General features: G+C 45.5%; 4 protein-coding genes across 5 annotated transcripts; 1 reads left to right on the top strand and 3 right to left on the bottom strand.

The window, feature by feature from the left end:
* Positions 1–2324: 2324 nt before the first annotated feature.
* Positions 2325–5594, bottom strand: LOC133911416 (protein-ribulosamine 3-kinase, chloroplastic). The gene is made up of 9 exons (XM_062353649.1): positions 5379–5594; positions 4868–5021; positions 4661–4751; positions 4024–4098; positions 3861–3949; positions 3650–3768; positions 3368–3508; positions 3063–3139; positions 2325–2672 (listed from the first exon to the last, which is right to left on the bottom strand). Exons 1-9 carry the CDS (start codon positions 5509–5511, stop codon positions 2526–2528), a joined length of 1026 nt encoding a protein of 341 aa, XP_062209633.1. The 5' UTR covers positions 5512–5594; the 3' UTR covers positions 2325–2525.
* A 1702-nt stretch (positions 5595–7296) lies between these two features.
* On the bottom strand, positions 7297–10170 carry LOC133911415 (riboflavin biosynthesis protein PYRD, chloroplastic-like). The gene is made up of 3 exons (XM_062353648.1): positions 9629–10170; positions 8378–8676; positions 7297–8088 (listed from the first exon to the last, which is right to left on the bottom strand). The coding sequence occupies exons 1-3, from the start codon at positions 9893–9895 to the stop codon at positions 7500–7502; spliced, it is 1155 nt and encodes a 384-aa protein (XP_062209632.1). The 5' UTR covers positions 9896–10170; the 3' UTR covers positions 7297–7499.
* Positions 10171–11495: 1325 nt separating this feature from the next.
* LOC133911414 (peroxisomal membrane protein 11-1-like) lies at positions 11496–13803 on the top strand. Of its 2 annotated transcripts, none has more exons than XM_062353647.1 (8): positions 11496–11656; positions 12235–12435; positions 12530–12604; positions 12699–12773; positions 12878–12958; positions 13040–13114; positions 13216–13389; positions 13486–13803. In XM_062353647.1, exons 2-8 carry the CDS (start codon positions 12244–12246, stop codon positions 13525–13527), a joined length of 714 nt encoding a protein of 237 aa, XP_062209631.1. In that variant the 5' UTR covers positions 11496–11656; positions 12235–12243; the 3' UTR covers positions 13528–13803. The 2 variants fall into 2 exon arrangements, with proteins under 2 accessions (XP_062209631.1, XP_062209630.1); XM_062353646.1 differs by having other exon boundaries at positions 11574–11736.
* Positions 13804–17610: 3807 nt separating this feature from the next.
* On the bottom strand, positions 17611–20001 carry LOC133911413 (vacuolar protein 8-like). The gene has a single exon (XM_062353644.1). It carries the CDS (start codon positions 19527–19529, stop codon positions 17847–17849), a length of 1683 nt encoding a protein of 560 aa, XP_062209628.1. The 5' UTR covers positions 19530–20001; the 3' UTR covers positions 17611–17846.
* Between the last annotated feature and the right edge of the window lie 1074 nt (positions 20002–21075).

Genomic DNA, 21075 nt, shown 5'->3' with positions numbered 1-21075 from the left:
CCCGACACGGTCACCCCGTGCCACGCCAAACCTAGAGGGGAAGGGGAACGAGAGCTCGAGGTGGCGGCGCCCCCTCTGCCGCCGCTGCGTGAGGTTGCTGTAGCCTCCAACCACCACTGCTTAGGAGGACGAGGGGAGTGGAAGAGGGAGAAGGTGGATCTTCGTCGGCGGTGAGGAAGAGGTGGGCAGGGGAGTGAAAGAGAGAGAGGAGGAGCGGTGGGTGGAGAATGAGAGAGATGTTAGCTGAATTGAACAGGAGTATTTAGGTAAGGAAGTAAATAAAAATATAGGTGTCTTAAATATAAGAAGCGAGATTTAGTAAATCGGTTAAAACACGTAGAGAATTTAAGAGAAAATATTTTAAAGTCTTTTTATATAGAGATATAGAGAGCCGGCGGGAGATGCTCGTACAGATGATCCCAAAATAATCCCATCTTGCCACGTACGAGTAACATAATTGCAGAGCTATATTAGTGGTACTACAGAATTTATACGTCAGGGATGGCCTCCTTGGTCTGCTTTCCAGCAAAATGCTCAATGCAGTCCTAGTACGAACGTGCAGTACTGAAGTTACAGATACATGTGTTCAGCGATTCGGCGGCAGAGTACCAGGAGCATCAACTCCGGTATAACTTGACTATGAGTACCTGATCCACTAGCGCGAAGGACAAGTTCTTTCTAACATTTTAGGGAATGCATATAGTCGTAAAAAAGCAACATTTTAGGGAATGCATATAGTACGAGAAAAAGTTGTATCCTGCCCTGTCTCTGCCTACCATTTCACACACAAGGATGGCAAGGGAGGAAAAGCCCATCTTGTGATCTCCATCTTGCACTAGGTAATGCATAAAAGTGATCCCCCAACTGATTGTCCGTTGAAGATCGGTTTTAGAATGGGTAATTAGGCCTAATCTCGCCGGACATTACGCTGCTCGGGATGGTTTCTGTTGCCATATTTCAGTCTGCGCAGTATTGATCTAATTGAAGTTTAGGACTCTTTAGAGGTCCAATCTAAGTAATAAAGAGTTGTAGATAATTTCTTTATCCTTCCATATGATTTTTGAATGCTGAATTTTGATTAATAGATCAAGAGATATGAATTTCTAAAGTTGTGTTGTTTGCATACCATTAGTGGAGCTGCAAGGTTACATTGTGACTATGATTAGTCATAACAAAAGCCATAATTAATTTTATGGTGAATACCAAAGTTGTAGGAAATTTTGTGTAGAAAATTTTAGTTTGCTTATTTGTTATTGTTTCCTGTTATATAAAAATAGATAATATAAAAATAACAAGGTGTCTGGATTACAGTGAATGTATTAGTGTCGTGTTTGTTTTTTATTACGATTTAGTTTAATATTCACAATATTTTCTAATTAGAAAACATGGTATATTAGGTACAGTTTCTATATATAAGTTATCACCTACAAATATATTTCTTGGTTGTAAGTTTTAGATTTTTATACCATGTGGATAAAAAGTCGTTTAACGTGTGTAGTGGGGAAACTATGCGTTTGAGTGTAGCGTGTTGTTCTTTTGCTATGAGATGCCCAATGTATTGAAAGATTTTGGCATTTACTTTTAACAGTAACTACTGTTCCAAACTATCCTTAAGTTTTGTTGTCAAGGTTCATCGGTAAAAGACAAGTAACCTAGAGGCGTGACTTATGTTATAGAGCTTTTATGTCTTGCATTGCTTTACAATTAAAATATGTAATATTACAACCAACAACGTTAATTTGATTGAGTGTAGTCATGAACCATGTAATGTTATCTTTCAATCATTACTAAGCAAATTCGTTGTTGTCATGGTGTGAAATGTCATATTGTCTTTGACTCGATGAGTTTGATGGTGTTTTCCTACAGCAAACGTGCAAGAAATACAAGTGAGAAATGCCAGTTCCAGTATCATGATACGGCTGCTCCAATGCGATGACAACGAGGGTTTAAAAACAGGGGAGCAGGTGGTGAAAAAACTTGGGACGACGCGTCTGGGTTGCCTGTCTTGCCAAGGATTAGCTGGGGAGCACAGGATGTAACAAAGCCTAAACTTTTGATGCTCTGTCAGCAGGGGTCGAATGGCGAGTCGCCACGTTAGGTTGTTAATAACATCCAGATAGCACGCGTCTATACCGTCAGTGCCATTCCAGTTGACTGGGCTAGTTTAGTATGGGTCAGAGGATCACTATTCACTATCACGTTGACTCGTTCTTCTTGGGACAGAATCATCATGATAGTCCACCAAAAACAGATGAAAGGGGAGAAGAGATACATTATTCTTCTGAGGCACCTAACATATGATATCCAAAAACAGGATCACGATGGATTAACAGTGAAATATTTGCAGATATGGGGATCTTGTAGCTGATACAGTGATGTAGTATGAAACTATGCAGTATGCACACAAAAAGCTAAAGATTTTACAAGAAAATGAATTCACAACATACTGAGACGTAGACAATGAAACATGCTATGCATACATACATTGCCGGCTTCCGTTCTCATGTGAGAATAAACAGAAGAAACTAAGCCGCCAGCAGATATAAGTAGTCTTCGATTATGGACATAGCTGATGAACGATACCCAGAGCCAAAAAGATTGTAGTGATTCAGGTAGTGGTAGAGAAGATAGAGGTCCCTCCTCTTCTCAAAGCCTGGTTGTTTCGGCATCACCTGTAAGAGTAGGTACTCGTTAAAATTCTCCATCGAAATAATGAAGAACTGAGTAATCCAGCCGCCACAAGACTTGAAACTTAAATAGGAAGAGAGGAAGATGCACACAATTCATAACGCTGCCCCATTGGAATACAAAACAAGTAAGCCATTTTCGTGCTAACAGATGGATTGGCATATTAGGTGGTGCAAGACAATAACTATGCCGTTGACACCATTCTTTAACAAAGGAACCTTCCTACTACAATTTTTAGGCCCGAAACAGGGATCTCAAAGGACCTGTAACCAGTAATCTCAGACGGTCGATTGTTTTAAGCATCTCTATTCTTCATTTGCATGTGCTGCTGTGCCAGTGCTCCAATCAAATATGCAGCAAAAACAAGTAAATACCTGAAAATAGGAGTTATAGAAGTCCCCACCGAATCCAGCACACCAGGACATCCCAAACTCTGCCTCGTTGTGCCCATCTGCAGGTGAAGAACAGATAAGTAAGATAAGTATGTCTTCATAAACTGTTTATTGATTGTAAATTACTACTTGCAAGACATCACGGGAATCCATAAAAAGATCGGCGAAAGCATATTTAAAACTAGAATACAATGATGGATTCTTAGAAAGAATCAAGTAAATTTATTTTTTTGCAACCAGTAATCACGATTCTGAAATTGGATGCTCGAAACAGTGATTTTACTTACAGTAGCAAGCAGGATCCAATATTACAGGATCTCCGCTAGTATCGGAGCTAATGTTTCCGCTCCACAAATCACCGTGAAGCAAACAGGGCTCAATAACAGCGCCATCAAAAAGTGGACGCATATTCTTGATCAATCGCTGACCTGTGCATAGGAATTTATCCCCCCCCCCCCCCAAAAAAATAATAATTACTACAGTCACAGTAAAACTTAGCTAAGAAAAATAATAGTAGACCAGGAGAGATGATGATAAGCACCGACTTAGTGCTCTCTTCCCAACTGTACCTTTTTCGTATATAGCTGAATCTCCGAATCGCCGTGATGCCAACTCCAACTGGTAGCCCAATCTATGCTTTGAGTAAAACTCAATCCAATCAGCAGTCCAAGTGTTAATTTGTGGAGTGCTGCAGTAACATAATAGGTGGATTAGAGAGACCGAGATAGCAATTCTGACAAACCTCAAGTAACATGCCGTGTTTCATCAAAGTGATACTACCTTCCAATAGTATTGTCAACATGGAAACCATATCCCTTATCAGATTTAGCAGCCTTATGCATTTCAGCAAGCTTCCTTCCCAAAGCTGACTGAAAAAATAATTTTTGTGAATTATTTAGAAAAAAGGGTAAACTAAAGCTAAAAACATTTGGTATAAAGTTACCTGGTCTCCCCTAGAGCGACCAAATTCAATAAACTCCATGATGATAAAAGAACCACCAGTTGGTAACGATCCTACCTATACAAACGAGTGGACAGAAAATAAGGATGCAGAGATCTACTGAAATAAGTGAACCTACATTTACACCACCATCGCTAGACACTGGTTCCCCTAGACGATTAACAATCTTCAAACCAGCAGAACTATAATAGGAACATGAATGCTAATCAAATAGCAGCATAAGCAGCCAGGACTGAGGATTTCAGAATTAGTATATAAGTGCTTCCATCACGTTTGTGTATAACAGTATCAGTCATTTAAAAATATTACAAAATCATAATAGAATGTTTGTTTTAAACGGCGGTTGGGTCCATTATTTTCATTAGTAGGAGTAAAATAGGATTTCAGAACTAGTAGAAGGAAACTGAAAACAAAAGCCTAGTTTGCAGGGTAGAGGGCCCTGTAAACCGGAAGAAAAAAATCAGAATGCAGAGCTAACTGAATGAGCAAAGAAAAAAACATAAACAGATGTTACAATTAAGTGATATCTAGCGGTAAAAGCAACTGCAGAATCTAACATAAAGAATGTTAATTCCACATTTGAACGTATACATGTTCCTTCGTATGCCTCTTCTCTCACCTTGTATGGCAAAGGAACACGGATAGACTTTGTGTCATACATTGCCTTGAGACCAAGAGCTTCCCCTTCAAACATCGCTGGACCAATGCGGCTGGCATAAACAAAAATGTATCATTTCCATCATTGCCAAAACAAAACCCAAATCATTACAACTTACACAATTCCAGGACAACAACTGTGAGTTCAGAAGAGATTTTTTTAACACACCTATTGGTCTTTACAAAGAAGGGGGCAGCGTCAGTATCATATCGCTGAGCGGAGTTAATGCAGCCACCCCCAATTGACCTGATCCCTGTAATCTGCGTGGCCTTCCCTTCTGTAAGAATCCATTCCCTGATTGGGTCATCGCCTAACGCCGCCACTGCGTGGCACACATAGAGGCAACCGGACAAACAATTAGGGAAATTCAGACCGGCTAGACACATAGCGCCCCGCATGCAATGCCAATCTGTGATGCCATGAATTGGGCTTGGAATCTTCTAGGCCAAAAACCAGATGCCCAACACTACAAAACGACGAAATCCAATGTCTTCCAACATTCGACGGCCCGCAATTCAAATTCATCACTCCCATTCAACCCCACCCAAGCTGGCTCCTCACCGATGCTACTACAAGTCTAGAACAATCGACATGGCGCAGCACGGCGCAGCTATGCTTGAGGTAACAGCGAAGAACAAAGAGCTTAATTGGTGCTGGGCGGGAGGGGAGGCGAGCTTACTGATGGTGACCCGGGAGCTCACCCTTCGGCGGGAGGCGAGGAAGGGGCGATGTAGAGGACGGCGAGGGAGGAGCGAGGAGGCGGCGGAAGTGGAGGGCGAGGAGGCGGAGAGCAGCGCCCCGTTTGCGGCCATCGCGCTCGCCAGAGATGAGTTCAGACGGGCGTCCGCAGCCGGTTGGTTCGTCCGGCTGCCGTGGCTGTGGTCGGCTCGTGTTGCCGTGCGGCAGGCAACTGGCCTATTCGGCCCAAGGCATTTTTCGTCTGGGGTGGGTTCTTCTATGATTGGGCCTGGACCCATGGGCTCCGGCCCAATAGGAACAGGTTGGAATAGAGTAGACAATAGAGGCAGCTTCTGCTTGTGCATCAAAGTTAGACCCTGTTTGTTTTTCCTACTGAATTTTGGATTTTAGATTGTAGAAGTTTATCTTGAGTGGATTGTGGATTGTGCTATAATTCAGATATATATTTGCAAAATCCACTTCCAGAAGCTAACCGTTTGTTTGCAGAATTCAGAATTCATAATCTAGAGGCAAACAAACATGATCTTAGGGCATGTTTGGATTCCTTGCCGTTGCTTGTCTTATCTGATTGAGTAAGAAATTGAACGCTTGCTTTATTTGCTAGCTGTCTCGGTGCTCACGCTCCAAATTGGCTCTACCAAACTCACCTTAGGCCATATTTGATATTTTGCCCACCTTTGCCTAGCAAGGCGCGAGGACAAGCAAATATGTTTGGTTGTTTTGTTTGGTTTGAATTTAGAAATAGTGGGCAAAGATTTTCTTGCTTTTGAGAGAGAGCCAAATTGGCTCGCCTCTTCTAGTAAGATTTGTCTTCTCTAACCTTGCCAAACAAAGCTAGTGAGTAAGGATGGACAAAGGAACGAAACATACCTTTAGATGAAGCCCAGTCCTCCGACCAAAAGATGATACGACTCCTCTGCTCTGATGTGAAACTGCAGCCTGACACGAGAGCTGCTTCGAAAGTAAGGTTTCTAATCTTGTTGCCTGGCTGGTGTAGTGATGTTGATAAACTTTGATATGCTATGCAATGCAGTGTTTTAATCCTGAAAGATCGAAGGACAAGGACAACCGAGCTAACCATGAGGCTTTCAGGACAAATCATCAATTTATACCCCTTGGGGGGGGGGGGTGCTTCATGAATCAAATGGTTCAGCCGACCTACGAATCATCAATTTATACTCGTCGGCAGGCCCCAAACTGCTACGCTTCGTACACCACGGCAGCTTACCGTTCGCCGGCAGGAGCAAATGGAGCACACACACGCACGTTCCACTTCAGTAACCAATCAGCCAACCCTTTTTTTCACTCTTCAGATGCCTGAAATCATGCAAGATTTCAGGCTACGTTCACCTCCAATTGGAATTAAGGAAGATGGGTTTTTGGGTTCGGGTTTAGGAGGATTACATGGATTCCGGGTTTAGAAGAAGCTTTGGAGAAGACAGGTCGGCCAGGCGGAGGAGATGGGTTGTGGGCGGGACGACAGGCATGTCGCCAGCCAGGGAAGATTGAGGATCTCCGGTGGGCCAATGCTAAGGCGGGGAGCGCAAAAATAAGTAAGTTGTTAGCGAGGGTAGGGCGGTGGCCACAAATCCAGCGATGAGGCTGCCATCAAAAATGGCCAGACGCGGATGGAGTCGGGGTGAGTACTAGAGAAATGAAGCACATAGAGAGTACAGAGAAAAAGAGTCAGATGTTGAAGATAATCTTCAGCCCGCACGATCTAGATCCGAGTGCTGTTGTTGGTCTGACTGAAAATTATCTCATTTTCAGGTATGTGAAGTATAACAACTCCCTTTTTTTAAAAGTAAGAGCAGGAGCCCTACTAATTCATTTAAGAAGAAATCCAGCCAACCTTGCCAGTTGCAACTATTGACAGGATGCCATTGGAATGCACGATATCATCCAGATAATCTGAGAACTAGAAAAAGATGGGGTATACTGATATACACTGAGTGCAAAAATAATTCACGGCATGGATTCAACTCTATAAAACAAACCACACGGTTGCAGTGAACAATTCACGCTTACATGACTATCTGTTTACAAGAGGAGGGCAAACAAACACTGCCACAAGGTCACCAATCCTCCTGCAGAAATGCTGCTACACATAGCCCTCCAGCAGCACACTTCCATTCACCTCCTTGTGCTCCACATCCTTCAGCGGAAACGATTGACTGCCACCAAACACCAGGTTGCTGAGCCCTTCGCTCACGAGCCAAACAGGCAGGAGCTCCACAACAACCTTCTGCACCAGCTTCTCCTCCTGGAAGTCGTTCAGAAGTGACGCAAAGCCTTCTCCGACTTCTCTGAAATCCACCAGCACACTGCAAAGCCCTCGCTGTGCAAGAAGCTGAAGAATGGACTCGAAGTCTATCTGACGAAGGACAGCAACTTCAACTCCTGATGGTTCCACGGTGACAGGACTATCAGCAAGAACTATGGCCTTAGAAGTATGCTCTTCACTGAGAAAGGGGATATGTAATCGGGAACTTTCGCCCTGTGCTATGATGATATAAAGAGGTTGTTTTGCATCAGGTTCGCGTGATATAGGCAAGGTTGACATCTTGGCCAGGTGGCTTGAAATTATAACTCCATCGTATTCTTTCACCAACTCGGAGTAGTATCCTCCTGACTGATTAGCTCCCCTCCCAATTTGATTTATGACGATTCCGTTCATCGAGAGTGTAGTTCTATTTATTCATGCAACATATGAGCACCATCAGAAATGCCGCACATTATAAAATAAAAAGGGTCAAAGAATACGATATAAAGTAGCAACATTACTACACTAAAAATAGATGAAGCAATGAACACTCTACATTTCAAAGTAGATAAGACTAAAATTGCTGGAATGGTCTAACTATATCTTAAAGTATAGCTACTCAATTGTACAGAGTCGATGTATAATCAATGCAATTGTGTGCGCTGGTGTTACCAAAATTGAAAACAGTAGCAAGATACTTGGGGTTGGATATTTACCTCAAAGTTGCAAAGGCCTTCCCTGTAAGCATACGATGGATGTAAGCCTCATTTAGTCTGCGGCATAACGCTTCCTCCACGCCCACCCTCACATCTATCCCGGCACCTTGTAGCCTTTCAATCCCTTTGGATGCCACAATAGGATTTGGGTCGGTCATCCCCACAACAACTTCCTTTACTTTTGCATTGATGAGTGCTTCAGTACAGGGAGGGGTCCTTCCATAATGGTTGCAGGGCTCCAAGCTCACATAAGCCGTTGCATTCTCAGCTAAATCACCTGCATCTCTCAGGGCAAATACCTGCAGAAGATACTATACTTGGTTATGATATTATCAAAATAATGGTACTTTTTGTATTGTAAGTTCTTAAGCAAGTGTGTTATACATATAGACAGCAAATTAGAATAAAAAATCAGGAAGTGGTTTCAACTGTTGATAGGAGCGAATCTTCAAGTAGAGTGGACTTGAAGATTCATCATCTAGTCCCAAACTCAATTATTACACATTCTTGTAGAACCATTCCAACATAAAAGACAAGTGTTGTCGCTGTTATCCTCTGATGGAGCTCGGCATTTAGTTTAGCATGCATCCTCTGCTTCATTTTTGTTTGTTTAGGGGTTAATGTAACATTGATGATTACTTTTAGACAACACAATGTTCACATCATTATTATAACACTTAGTGTTTTACAGCAGCAGAAATAAAGGAGATAAGAATGCTGGGGTTACCCCAGCTACAAGTGATATCCACAAGTAAGATACAGAGATAAGCCTGACAAAACTAATCACTCCCTAGAACGTTGATAAATATAACCACTGGATGATGGGTCGTCTTACAAACTGTAATTTTTGTTGTGCTACACTACAGTTACTCATAATCTTCTTAGTCCACCGAATATCTTTGTTCCTTCATACTAGTGCAAGCAGAAACTATATTGCTCCATACGAATTGAAAATAGTGATTACTTTCCACAAATGTCTGCAACAGATGTTCCACGAGTATACGATTGGTGTCGGATGTCTCGTTGGTTAGAAGTGAACAAATTATGATAATGCAGTATTGCAAACACTGAATAACGCAGAACTGGTTTTTTTTTTTTTTTTACTACAACGGACAATTCGATATACTCTTCTGTGATCATTAGGGACAAATTCCGTTATGCTTTATGACGATCACCCAACAAACCTTTTCCTTTTGTGAGAACAAACAAGGAAAGAAAAAACTTGAAAAGTGAGAGCGTGAGATATGTGACCTCGGCGTGGGGCTGGCCGGCCTTGGGGTGGAAGCCCTCTCCGACGACGCGTCCGTCGCGGACGATGACGCAGCCGACCATGGGGTTGGGGCTGGTGTGGCCGGCCGCCTTGCGCGCCAGCTCCACGCATCGCCGCATGTAGAGCGCGTCCGTGGCCCCCGTGGCAGCCTGCGCCTGGCACCGCACGCCCCCGATTGCGAGGCGAGCGGGGGACGGGGAGGCGATGGAGGTGAAGCGGACGGGGCGCGAGACGAGCGAGGAGGCCATGGCCGGCGCGTAGAGGAGAGGAAGCCCAATCCGAGGAGGCTGTGATAGTGTGAGTCACTCGTGCCTGACCGGTCTCGTCGGTGTGCGTGAGACGAGGACTAGGCGTTGCCGTGGCTCCTCTCCTCCCTCTCCCTCCCCAGCCCTAGCGCTGCTTCAGTGCCTTTGTGTGACCGCACTGCGAGACGGCGCCGGCGCGGAGATGCCACCCACGGCCTCCGCCTCCGTTCTCCTCGTTCCTCCTGGTAGATGGATCCGGATCCCTGACTTCAGTGTAGTCAGGGGTGTAGGGTGGGGAGTCACAAAAGAACAGTAAAATATGAGAGGTAAATAGTAATTTAATATTAAAATATCATAGTATGATTATTATAGCAACGGTATTATAACAACTTCATCATATTTACTGTTTATAGTGTACTATAGCATCAAAATCTTATCTGGTGTTTTACGATCCAACGGTACACAACAATTTGAAATCACCTGACTTCACTCTCTGGTGAAATCAAGAGATCCCATTCCCTGGTAGATTGGCTTGCCACCGGTGCCGCATCTTCTCTCCGTCGTCTCCACTTAGCCTCGGGCCCTAGGCCAATGTCATCAGCATCCACCGCTGTCAAAACCTACTCAACCTCGGCTTTCTTCAACCTGGGCCATCGTTACTTCTTGGTTCGCAGACCGCAAGACCAACGAATGATTTTTTATTTATATATTTTATTTTTTTAATATTTACAAAATTACATGATTATTTTAATAAATTATAAGAATAAATACACTACCATCGCTCGTTAATTGAGCGAGATCAAGGTCTCCTCGTTGTCTCGCCCATTCATCGGACGACCTTATGGGTCCCGCCGATTAGAAGATTAGAAAATATGAAAAATATGGTTAGGGCGACGTGCTCGTTTAGCGGGCGAGATCTTGCTTTCGCCTACGAGACAGGCGGACGGACTTACGTATAAATGGAGCCTTATAAAGGAATTTACTTTTTCATCAAATAATCTAGTATTAGAAATATTTTTATAAATTAGTATATCACAAGAGAAGAATATTAGAATTTTTTTTCTGATTTTTAAGAATTTATCTAATGCATTAGAAATTGCTAAAATTTAAAAAAGTAGTGCTTCTTTATAGAATTTTAATTACATATTAGCTTACGATTTTTAATTAAACTAATTAAAATAGGTTGTTAGTGAGCTCTAGTTTACTCATAAAAACATTTAAATTTTTGAATCGCTCGTATACTCTTAGATAAAATCAAAAGTTAAATGAAAAAATACACATGTACATAAACAACATAAGCCAGCACCACAGACTTGCCGCTCACCCGTTTAGTGACCGAGAGCAAGATCTCATTCACTGTTTTATATATTTTAATCTTTTGACGGGTAGGACAATTATAGTCTATTTTTATAATTTGTTAAAGCAGTCGTGTAAGTTTGTAAATATTGAAAAATATAATATATAAATAAATAAAAAATCATCCAGGGATCGCCCGTCGCATCGCGGCTGAAATTTCTTCGATTACACAGAGAGGCTCGCTACAATTCCGGCCCTGTGAATCCAAACAATTCGGTCGTTAAATTCCTTGGCTCCCATGGCCAGCCAAGAGAGTGCTAGAATCCAAAAGTGTCACTGAGCCGACGAAGAGAGCGCCCTGCTCCCTCCACGTACTTGTCATCTCATCTCAATCCACACAAAACGAATGGCGCGGTGCAGTAGCTGAGGAAGCTACTCCAGCAGCTGGAAGGCCTCGGCTAACACCAGGTAGCCTCCCCTCCTCTATCCAGGAATCCCTTCACTTGTTCTCCCTTCTGACCCCTTCTCTGTTTCATCGTCAGCAAGAGGTAATTACACTTTCCCGCGTCTTGGTTCATTCCAGTAATGTTTCGGAATTTGTGCTGTCAGTTAGATAGGCTACTCACTTCGGAAATGATGCTCTGCTAGTTCATACTGTCTGCGCGATCCCAGACCTGCTTTCTTATATTATTCTGTTTTCATTTTTTTCTTTGAGAAACCTCAGCTGCGCACAAAGAAAAGTGTCGCAAGTAAAAGATTAATATGGTGTGTGTACTGCTGTTTCTGATGCTATGCTACTTCATAGTGGATTGACGGGCTTCTTCAGGAGTGATGCTACGCTAGTTCATAGCAAGATGCAGCGTACTGCTATTTCTGATGCTATGTTGTCTGAACATTTCCAGCCTGCTTGCTTATTTCTATTCTGTTCCTTGAGAAACCTCACCTGTGTAATGAGAAAAGTGTCACAAGTAAAAGATTAGTATGGTGTATGTGCCTCTGGTTTTCTGAATTTTCAATTTTGTGCCTCTCGTCTCCCTTTGCTTTAGGAGAGGAAGATGAGCTCGTTAGATGCCACAAGAGCTGAGCTCGGCCTCGTGGTTCTGTACCTGAACAAAGCCGAGGCTCGGGACAAGATCTGCAGGGCGATTCAATACGGGTCAAAGTTCATAAGCAACGGGCAGCCTGGCACGGCACAGAACGTCGATAGAGCGACCACCTTAGCTCGAAAAGTTTTTCGGCTTCTCAAGGTCACATACAGTACTCTCTTGGTATCAAACAAATTGGTCTCACTGTATGACGCAGCTGATGTTTTTTTTTACTTGTTTCATCTTGCATCTACAGTGGGTCAATGATCTGCATGCTCTTATCAGCCCGCCTGCTAAAGGGACTCCTCTTACACTGGTCCTGCTTGGGAAGGTACTCTATTATTTATTTACATTGATCACCAAGATCGAATTCCTCCCTGCGAGGGTGATGGGTTCAAGTTAACCGGTGGCTTCTACAATTTCAGTCAAAAAATGCGCTGCTTTCGACGTTCTTGTTCCTGGATCAATTTGTGTGGGCAGGACGATCGGGGATAATCAAGGTCTGTCAAGATTTGAACGGCTTAGTTGCCTTACCTTACGATGATCCACAGTTTAGAGTATATGATTTGTCTGACATATTTTCTTCTTATGTTCTTGTTGGCAGAACAAGGAGGGGACGGACCGGGTTGCCAGGCTATCCCTGTACTGCTGGATGGCTTCTTCTGTCTGTGCAGGTCTAGTTGAGGTAAAAGCATGTTCATCTAAATTTCTACGGCCGTTATTCAGGTCTGCTTAATGAACTGATTGTATATCTGCTATTTTTCAGCTAGGAGAGCTTAAAAGGCTATCGAAATCGATGAGGAAGCTCGCAAGAGAGCTGAGGGGAACCGATAAGTACGAGGTATATATGCTTTCATTTCTGCCACCGACGGATCATAAGAGCATAGAGCGCACGAAGTTAATTTCCCCTCCTCCCTCTGGTTCTTCTGTGGTGGCTTGCAGAATGAACAGTACCGCAGCAAAATGAGACAGTCAGATGAACGTCTCCTGGCTCTGGTCAAGGCGGCCATGGACGTGGTCGTAGCCATCGGGCTTCTTCAGTTAGCGCCCAAGAAGGTCACTCCGAGAGTGACAGGAACGTTTGGATTCATAACCTCGCTCATCTCCTGTTATCAGGTAACTTGTGCCTCTGTCCGCTGTACAAATGTTCTTCAGAATTGAAATCTGTGATATGCTAATGTTTCGTGCTCCGTCGCTTCCATGGCTCTGCAGCAACTTCCTTCACGTGCTCCTGCGGCCAAGGTCAAGGCATGATCAGGACTGTTACCGCGTTCAAGTCCAAAGGGAGACAAGTTTGAGCTGCATTTCGCCATGGATCCTATAATTTTAAGTGGCTTTATAGAATATTATGGATTCTCTGTACGGCTTTATGCTTTCACACAGTACCTGCTTTTGAATGGTAATGGACATGGTTGTGTGTTGCATGTTCACCTCTCGTGCTCATCTATGCCACAGTAGATACTAATAGTGTGTATATCCAGCTCTTTTTCCTTCTATTTTTTATATAAATAAACCGCACGTATGGATCTAGTTAATGTGTATTTTGTGATTAGGTAGCTAATGCCAACAACATTTGGTCTAGTTCCACCTTTGAGATATTAGCACATAGAGTTACTTGCTTTTATGTCAGACCAGTCCAGTCTACTGTGCACCTGAGACTGCCCTTGGTTTAGCAAGAGCACGAGGAGGCTTCTCCGACCTCTGGATTCCTCCCTCTGCTGCTGGAACCACCTCCTCGCCAAACTCCAATGAGTATCGTTGCCTCTTCATCGTCACTGGTTTTCTCTATTGGGCCATGAGGTCCGCTGACCCTCTCTTCGGCTTCACAGGAACCCTAGCGAGCTTTTCTGACCCTCGGCTCCGCTTCTCCGTCGCCGCAACCAAGCCCCCGTCAAACTCCGACCTCGTTGTCGCCTTCTCGTCGTCGTCAGACGCCCCTAAGCCCTCCTTGACGAGTGAGACACCCTCGGTGAGATCCCCATGCGCCTCTCTTCATTTTCCGTTCGTTCACCGTAGGTCATAGTGCACCGTAGTGCGGTAGTGCGTCCCTCTGGCGATGCTCTGGCCATACCTGCGGCGGCGCCACCATCCTCCAAGTCATCATCGGCCACCCGTCTCCCTAATCTCTTTGAGCTACCCAATCTAAAACTTAAGGTCGAGATCGCTTACCCCTTTCATTTGTGTAATCGGTCCACCATGGACCAAGTCCATTGCGCCGTTCCACAGTCATAATCAGTAGCCACGTAAATGCCACGTCAGCACCCTGAGCCTGGTCAGCAGTCCCAATCAACGATGACGTTAGCATTACACTATAATTATGATTTTCAGTATAGAAATAAATCCTATTATTCTCTAAAATTAGGTCTTTTTATAATTTAACCCCTAGGCTTTTCTATTTTCACAAAAATGACCCTATTAATATTGTTATTTTACTTTTAGCCCCTTGTAGTTTTATAGATTTATATATATAGGTCACAAATAAGTCCCTAGAACTATTATATTTTACTAAATAGTCCCTGCTCTTTTACAGAAAGATCCTTGTAACTTTAAACCTTTTATAACTTTTTCATACGAGTTCTATTTTAGATGATTCTTGCGCTCATGCAATCGTAGTAATGAGTACTTTCCATTAGTAGTCCTTTTATAGTACTTTGCTACTCTTTAGTATACTGTTCTTAGATGTTTATTTTTGCTTTTTTTTCGGTGTTCACGAATGCAATAGGAGTCAAACAGTTCGTGAACTTGCAGAATTAGACTTTTGAATGGCTTGAGCAATATGTTGTTGAAGGTAAGTGTCCTCGATCATATTGACCTTACTGTAGGAAAGTTTGACTTTTACTTTTAGTTGCATGCTTGTCAATATGAATCCGATTGCTATGGTTCACTAGATACTTCCATGATTGTCCTTATCGTTTGTGTTGTAGTTTGGGTGTTAAGAGTAAATATGCTTAGTTATGCTGTTGAGTTGGATGGTTTAAATGTTAATCTGTTAAATGGTCTATGCAACATGAACCGGTTTGAATAATTTTTTGTAGCAACATGGATCATAGGGATCTAGATAGGTTTATTTAGTTGGTATGGCTGCTGTGTTAGGTGATATGTGAGTACCTAAGGACCGGTTCATGGACATATAACCTGGCACAATAGTGCGATCATGAGGCTTATATGGATACGACCTGACCAATTAATTAGATATCCTCCTTATTCTGTACGTACCAGTTAACAGTTGAGTGACACAAGAGATGGCTCTACAGTAGATGAAATCTCTATTAGCAGTGAAACCTTAGTAGGTGTATACAAATTTGGAGGCGCTTTATAAAGACCTTGTAGTGAGACACTGACTCTACACCTCAGAAGTGTGAAGTAACACAAGAATCATGACTCGTGGATAAAGTGTGCAACCTCTGTAGAGTGTAAAACTAATATATGATCTATGTTCACGGTAAAGAGCAGCCTTGGACTTTTTTTATAATTAGATGAGAATCTTGGATGCTTGGTTTTGATAATCAAGTGATGGTAACCTGATGAGTTGGTAGTCGAATATGGAATATCTGGTGAGTTTGATAGTCAAATGGAATATGGAATAATGTGGTAGTAATTAGGACCGCTATGTCTTTTTGAGTCCTAGATTATGATGGCATAGATGCAGCAAACCTAATCAATTATTTTTTTATCTTAAGCTCTCATGTCATACACTCTCACACTTACGGAGTACTCTGTATACTCACGTTTACCTTCTCCCAACCATTTGCTGCTGCTCAAAAGGTGAAGACTTCGAGGATCTTTCGAAGGATGGAGTTGAGTTATAAGAGGAGGAAGTCTTTAACCCGGAGACGATGTTCTAGATTGACGCTCCCCCGAACAATGCATGTGAATTGATGGAAGACCCGCTATGTAATGGCACTGACGATGTTCTTGGCTTATCTTAGTGTTTATTCTTTAAGACCTACTAGTCACTTATCGTTATATAATAGCAATATAATGATTTCACTTGTGATTCCACCGTATGTATAAAAGTTTGATTTTGACATACATGTGGAATATATCTGGTTTATTCTTTTGAAACTAGGTGTGAAATTTTAAAATCCTCTCAAGAAATTGGCTCAAATGATACCTAGCAGTAGAATACGAGTGAGGGAGTCTCGTTAATAAAATGGGTCAGGGCTTGTGCTTTTTCTTCTAGAAAATACGAGGGATAGCTTTTTTTTTTTTTGGAGAGGAATACTTGGGAGGACTATCTGCGGCGCCATACTGACCTGCCCAATTATGCCAATACCGGCAACTCAAAATACCCAACTGTCGGTGATGGCCTGAAATCTACAAAGTCGAGGCCTGTGCTTGATCATTTGAAGTTCCCCGTGGACCCCGCTGCGCTGCACTATCAATCCGGTGAGCACGGCGAACTCATCAGTCTGCGTTCAGATATAGCTATCCTCGGACAGTTCTTTGTGCTCCTTCTGGAAGAACATGCCGGACCCCAGATGCACTAGGTGTGAATTGTTCAAGATCCAGTCCTCCTCGGCACGCAGTCACGCAGATCCTCCCATCCCATGATCGTACAACAATTCTGGCCCCTTGTGGATAGAGGCGGCCTTGAGGTCGGATGAGCAGAGCATGTTGCGTTGAGACGAGAAGCCAAGCCATAAACGGTAGCCCGGGAAGCATGGACAGTAGAGCGTACAAGAGGTTCATGGCGGTGCGGCGCTGCGAGAGAGGGAGGATTTGGGGGGAGAGCCGGAGTGGGAGGCGAGGGAGCGACTGCACAACGCCCGCGCAGCAAGCCGGCAGGTATTGCCGTATTGGCGGACGACGTGGGCCGCGAACCCTTGTATTATTTGGGCCGAGCCCATTTAACGTCCGAAGGCCCAAAATATTTATCCATTCCTGCTTCGCACATGTACATAAACATAATCAAGCGTGTGTTTTTTTAAACAGACATTTCTCTTACAAATGAAATCTACAAAACAAGACCAAATGTTTCAGATTGCAACTCACATATGTTGGCACATTTCGCGGGAGGAATGATATTTCTATCAGAACCAAACTATATTTCTTTAGGAAGATCGTACGTCCCACGGTAACATCTATTATATTTCTTTAGAAATGATAGCGGAACGTTTTATGTGGATGTTTAGCACTTCATGTCAATTGAGCTGTACCTCAACTAAACATACCTCGTTAAACCACGATATGAGATGCACGTACGATCTTGATCCGTCTTCTCACTGTCATCTTAACTGATCCTCCTTGCTTCAAACATCTCACTGACACTGTTAACGACGAAAAGTCTCCATTTTATTACCATTACTCATGCCTGCAATCGTAAAAGCCTCACCATAACCAATTATTCATCCATTCATTTTAACTTACTATTCAGAGTGAGAAGCTCCTAAGTACAGCCCAACATACCCATCACCCTACTTACATTACAACTCAATATAAACACCTGCACAACACCATTTCATAGCGTGAGTGTGTGTGTGAAACTGGACTTGATTTTTATACAGGTTACGACAAAAAGAAATTTTGCGATGTACTATCACATAAGCAGTGAAGCTTAGTTGTTATAGCTGCTACTTGCTACTGAAGAGGCTGCGCATCCTGCCGCGCTCCAGCCTCTCGAGCAGCTTCTTGGCGCCGGCGACGTCCATGTCGGAGAGCTTCTTGAGGTACCCGATGGCGCCGTGCGAGATCATCAGCTTCTTGCACCGCCTTGTCGCCGAGAGCGACAGCAGGCACGAGATGGCGTACTTCTTGGCCGTGTTCAGGGGGCTCGGGTCCAGCAGCTGCACCAGGCTGGGCACGCTCTTCTCGTCCTTCTTCATCTCCCGGGCGTTGGGAGGGTAGCTCACCAGGCTCGCCACGGCCTGCGCGGCGACCTCGCGCGCCCCGTTCGACTTGGCCTCCAGCATGCGCACGAGCAGCGGCATGCAGCCGTGCTCGCCCACAACGCGCTTCGTGGCAGCTGAGCTGGAGATCCGGCAGATCGCCGCTGCCGCTGCCTGCTGCGCCCCGATTGACCCGACTCTGAGCACATGGACCAGCCGAGGCAGCACGCTGAGTGACACGAGGCTGTCGGGAGAGACAAAGCCTACGAGGTTCTGCAGCGCGCTCACCGCGGACTCCTGAGGCAACGGACCGTCGAGGTAGAGGAGCAGGCTGCGCAGCCCGCCCTCCGACACGACGGCCCGCCGCAAGCTGTCGTTGCTGGACGTGAGGTTCTGCAGGCACTCGGCAGCGTGCTCCTTGGAGCCGAGCACGGCGCCGCAATCCAGCAGGTTGACCATGACACGGACAATTCCTTCGTCAGCCAATGCCTGTCGCACTTCTGGTACCACCGAGAGGTTCTTGAGCGCGCCGGCCGCAGCGGACTGGGAGATGGAATCCCCTGTCTGACAGATCTCAATGAGCGGGCCGGCGCCACCGTGGCCAACAATTGCGCGTGCAATGTCAGGTGACATGGACAGGCGGTGCAGCGTGATTGCGGCCTTCTCGCGGCCAACGAGGCTGCCGGACTCGGCTAACCTGATGAGCGGCGGCAGGACGCCCTCCGACACGAGTAGCCCCTCGCAGCTGCCGGACTCCGCAAGGTGGCATATGACCGTGGCTGCCTTCTCCCGCACCATGGGTGCCGACGCCGTGAGCAGCTGCACCATCGCGGAGACATTGGCGCGGCCGAGCACCGAGAGGACGCTCCTCTCGTCCTTGTGCAGCGCCTCAAGAAGCCCGTCCACCGCTCGGTTCTTCGCCTCGGTATGCCCGATCTGCAGCCTCGCGAGCAGCTCCCGGACGTCCGGTTGCGCCACCGACGGGGCGGTCCCCGCCGTAGCCTCTGCCGGAAGCGATGGGCCGGAGGCATCAGACAGCACGCCAGTCTTGACAAGCAGCGCGCAGTCGCGGAGGTTGAGGTCCAGCTTGCCGGCGAGCGCGTCGATGGCGCTCTGCGTCTGCAGCTTACCGGTTGTAGGCGGCTCCCGGCACCGCCCCGCGAGCTCGGTCGCCTCGGCGAGCGTGTCGGCCACCGACTGCAGCAGCTCGCGGCAAAGCGCGTTCTTGGCGAAGCAAGGGTGGCTGGACAGGTCCGACAGGCACGCCGGGAGCCTCTCCAGCTTAGCGGCGATCGCCTTCCACCGTCCCGGAAACCCTCCCGCCGCCGTCGCCGCTGCCAGCGCCGCCGGCACCATCCCCCTGACTCGCGCGAGCAGCTCCTCCGCCGTCTCCTCCCCGGCCGCGGTCGGGTCGCCCTGCAGGCTCATTTCGTGGGCGCTGCTGCAACACCAGTGATCGTGATCTGGAGTGGTTGAGAGAGCTCACAGCTAAGCGGTGCTACTGGTAGCTAAATTAGCAGGGATGCTGAAATGAAAAGAAGGAAGCGAACAAAAGAAGCAGGACTGCAAAAGAAACAAGGGAACAAACGCTATAGAAGAAACGAGCAGGCGGAGGAGGAAGGATTCCTCCTCTGTTATTTTAAGCAGAACAACTAGGCGCGTGTGTAGCATTTCGCCATTGCAGCGTGGAAAGATACCGGTAACCATGAGCTCCACACTTAAAGCCAAGCTACCTAAATAAACTTCATGTCTTGATCATTTTAGTTGGGTGCAACGTCAATTCAGAGCTGCCAGTACCAAGACGGCAAGGTCATGGAGATTTACGGGCTCCTCGAAAGGTCTTGTCGTCAGAAATTACGTTTGCGTTTCTTCTGTTTGACCTTTTTTGTGTAAACATTAATCAGAACAGGTTTAAAAAATAAAAGGTGGGTTTTTTGGACTCTCGAGGGAATGAGACGAATGACCGGCACGAAGGACAAATAAAAAATGCTACTGCATGTTACTAGCCGTAGTACTGCCCTTCTGCTTGCGCAAGCAGACAGGCTACCACTTGCCACTGCTCACCTACAGAACTAGTCAATATAGATTTGATTTGAGCACGAACAGTGGCACAGCAGTAGATGCTTGGCCCTGGCCGTGAGATTTATCTTGGCGAGAGGAGCAAGATTTGGCAGCTCGAAAGTGCCGATCCAACGCTGCTGCTTTCTTATATTCTAATCAAAAGGATACTAGTGTACTTTGAAAGCAGCAGAAAAGAACAGCGTAAAAGTAATTTACCCGGTGACGCGTTATGCTACAGCGATGCGAAAAGCGAGGCCGTGCGATGCTAACTGTTCCCAATCTTAAAACTCATGACCCCACCATTAACCGCCAGGGGTGACAAGGGAACAGTAGATGGGCCCACATGTCAGCGACAGCACCAACTTTGCGCGCCCAATAAATAATGCGCGAGTGGGCGCCGTGGCCAGGCGCGACGCACATGCGAGGCAACCACAAGAGGGCAACAGGCGGCATCATGATCCGGATCAGGGACCCAAACCGACCGAGTCCAAGAGGGTCCGACTCGGTCATCAGGCTCACTCAAGTGCCGTGCGCATCCAAAGGCGAGCCGGTTTCGCGGGGCCCACGTGTCATCGAGCCGAGCCAAGATGACCTTGGGCGCGGCGCGGAGCGGCGCCCTAGGCTTCGCCTCTGTCGGATTACCGAGGTGTGTGCCTCTGCCTGGCACGAGCGCTATCAGCCTGTCACGCCTGCCCATAGCGGAATTACCAGCATGCCCCTCCATAAAACATGGAGATTTTACAGAAAAAGGTACACTGTGCTTGTACTTTTTTATCTGTAGGTGATCGAACGCAAACATTAGTCCATCTCCAACCCAATCCTTCGCGTTCACCAAGAGATTTTTGTTTCATTTATTATTCTAACGATTTTTTTTTACCTTCATTAGTTTCGTATTGAGTTTTTTTACTTTGGT

This window comes from Phragmites australis, chromosome 3, assembly GCF_958298935.1.
Source record: "Phragmites australis chromosome 3, lpPhrAust1.1, whole genome shotgun sequence".
Taxonomy (NCBI): Eukaryota; Viridiplantae; Streptophyta; class Magnoliopsida; order Poales; family Poaceae; genus Phragmites; species Phragmites australis.
Note: the sequence above shows the minus strand (reverse complement) of the source record. Positions and strands in the feature narration are given on the sequence as shown.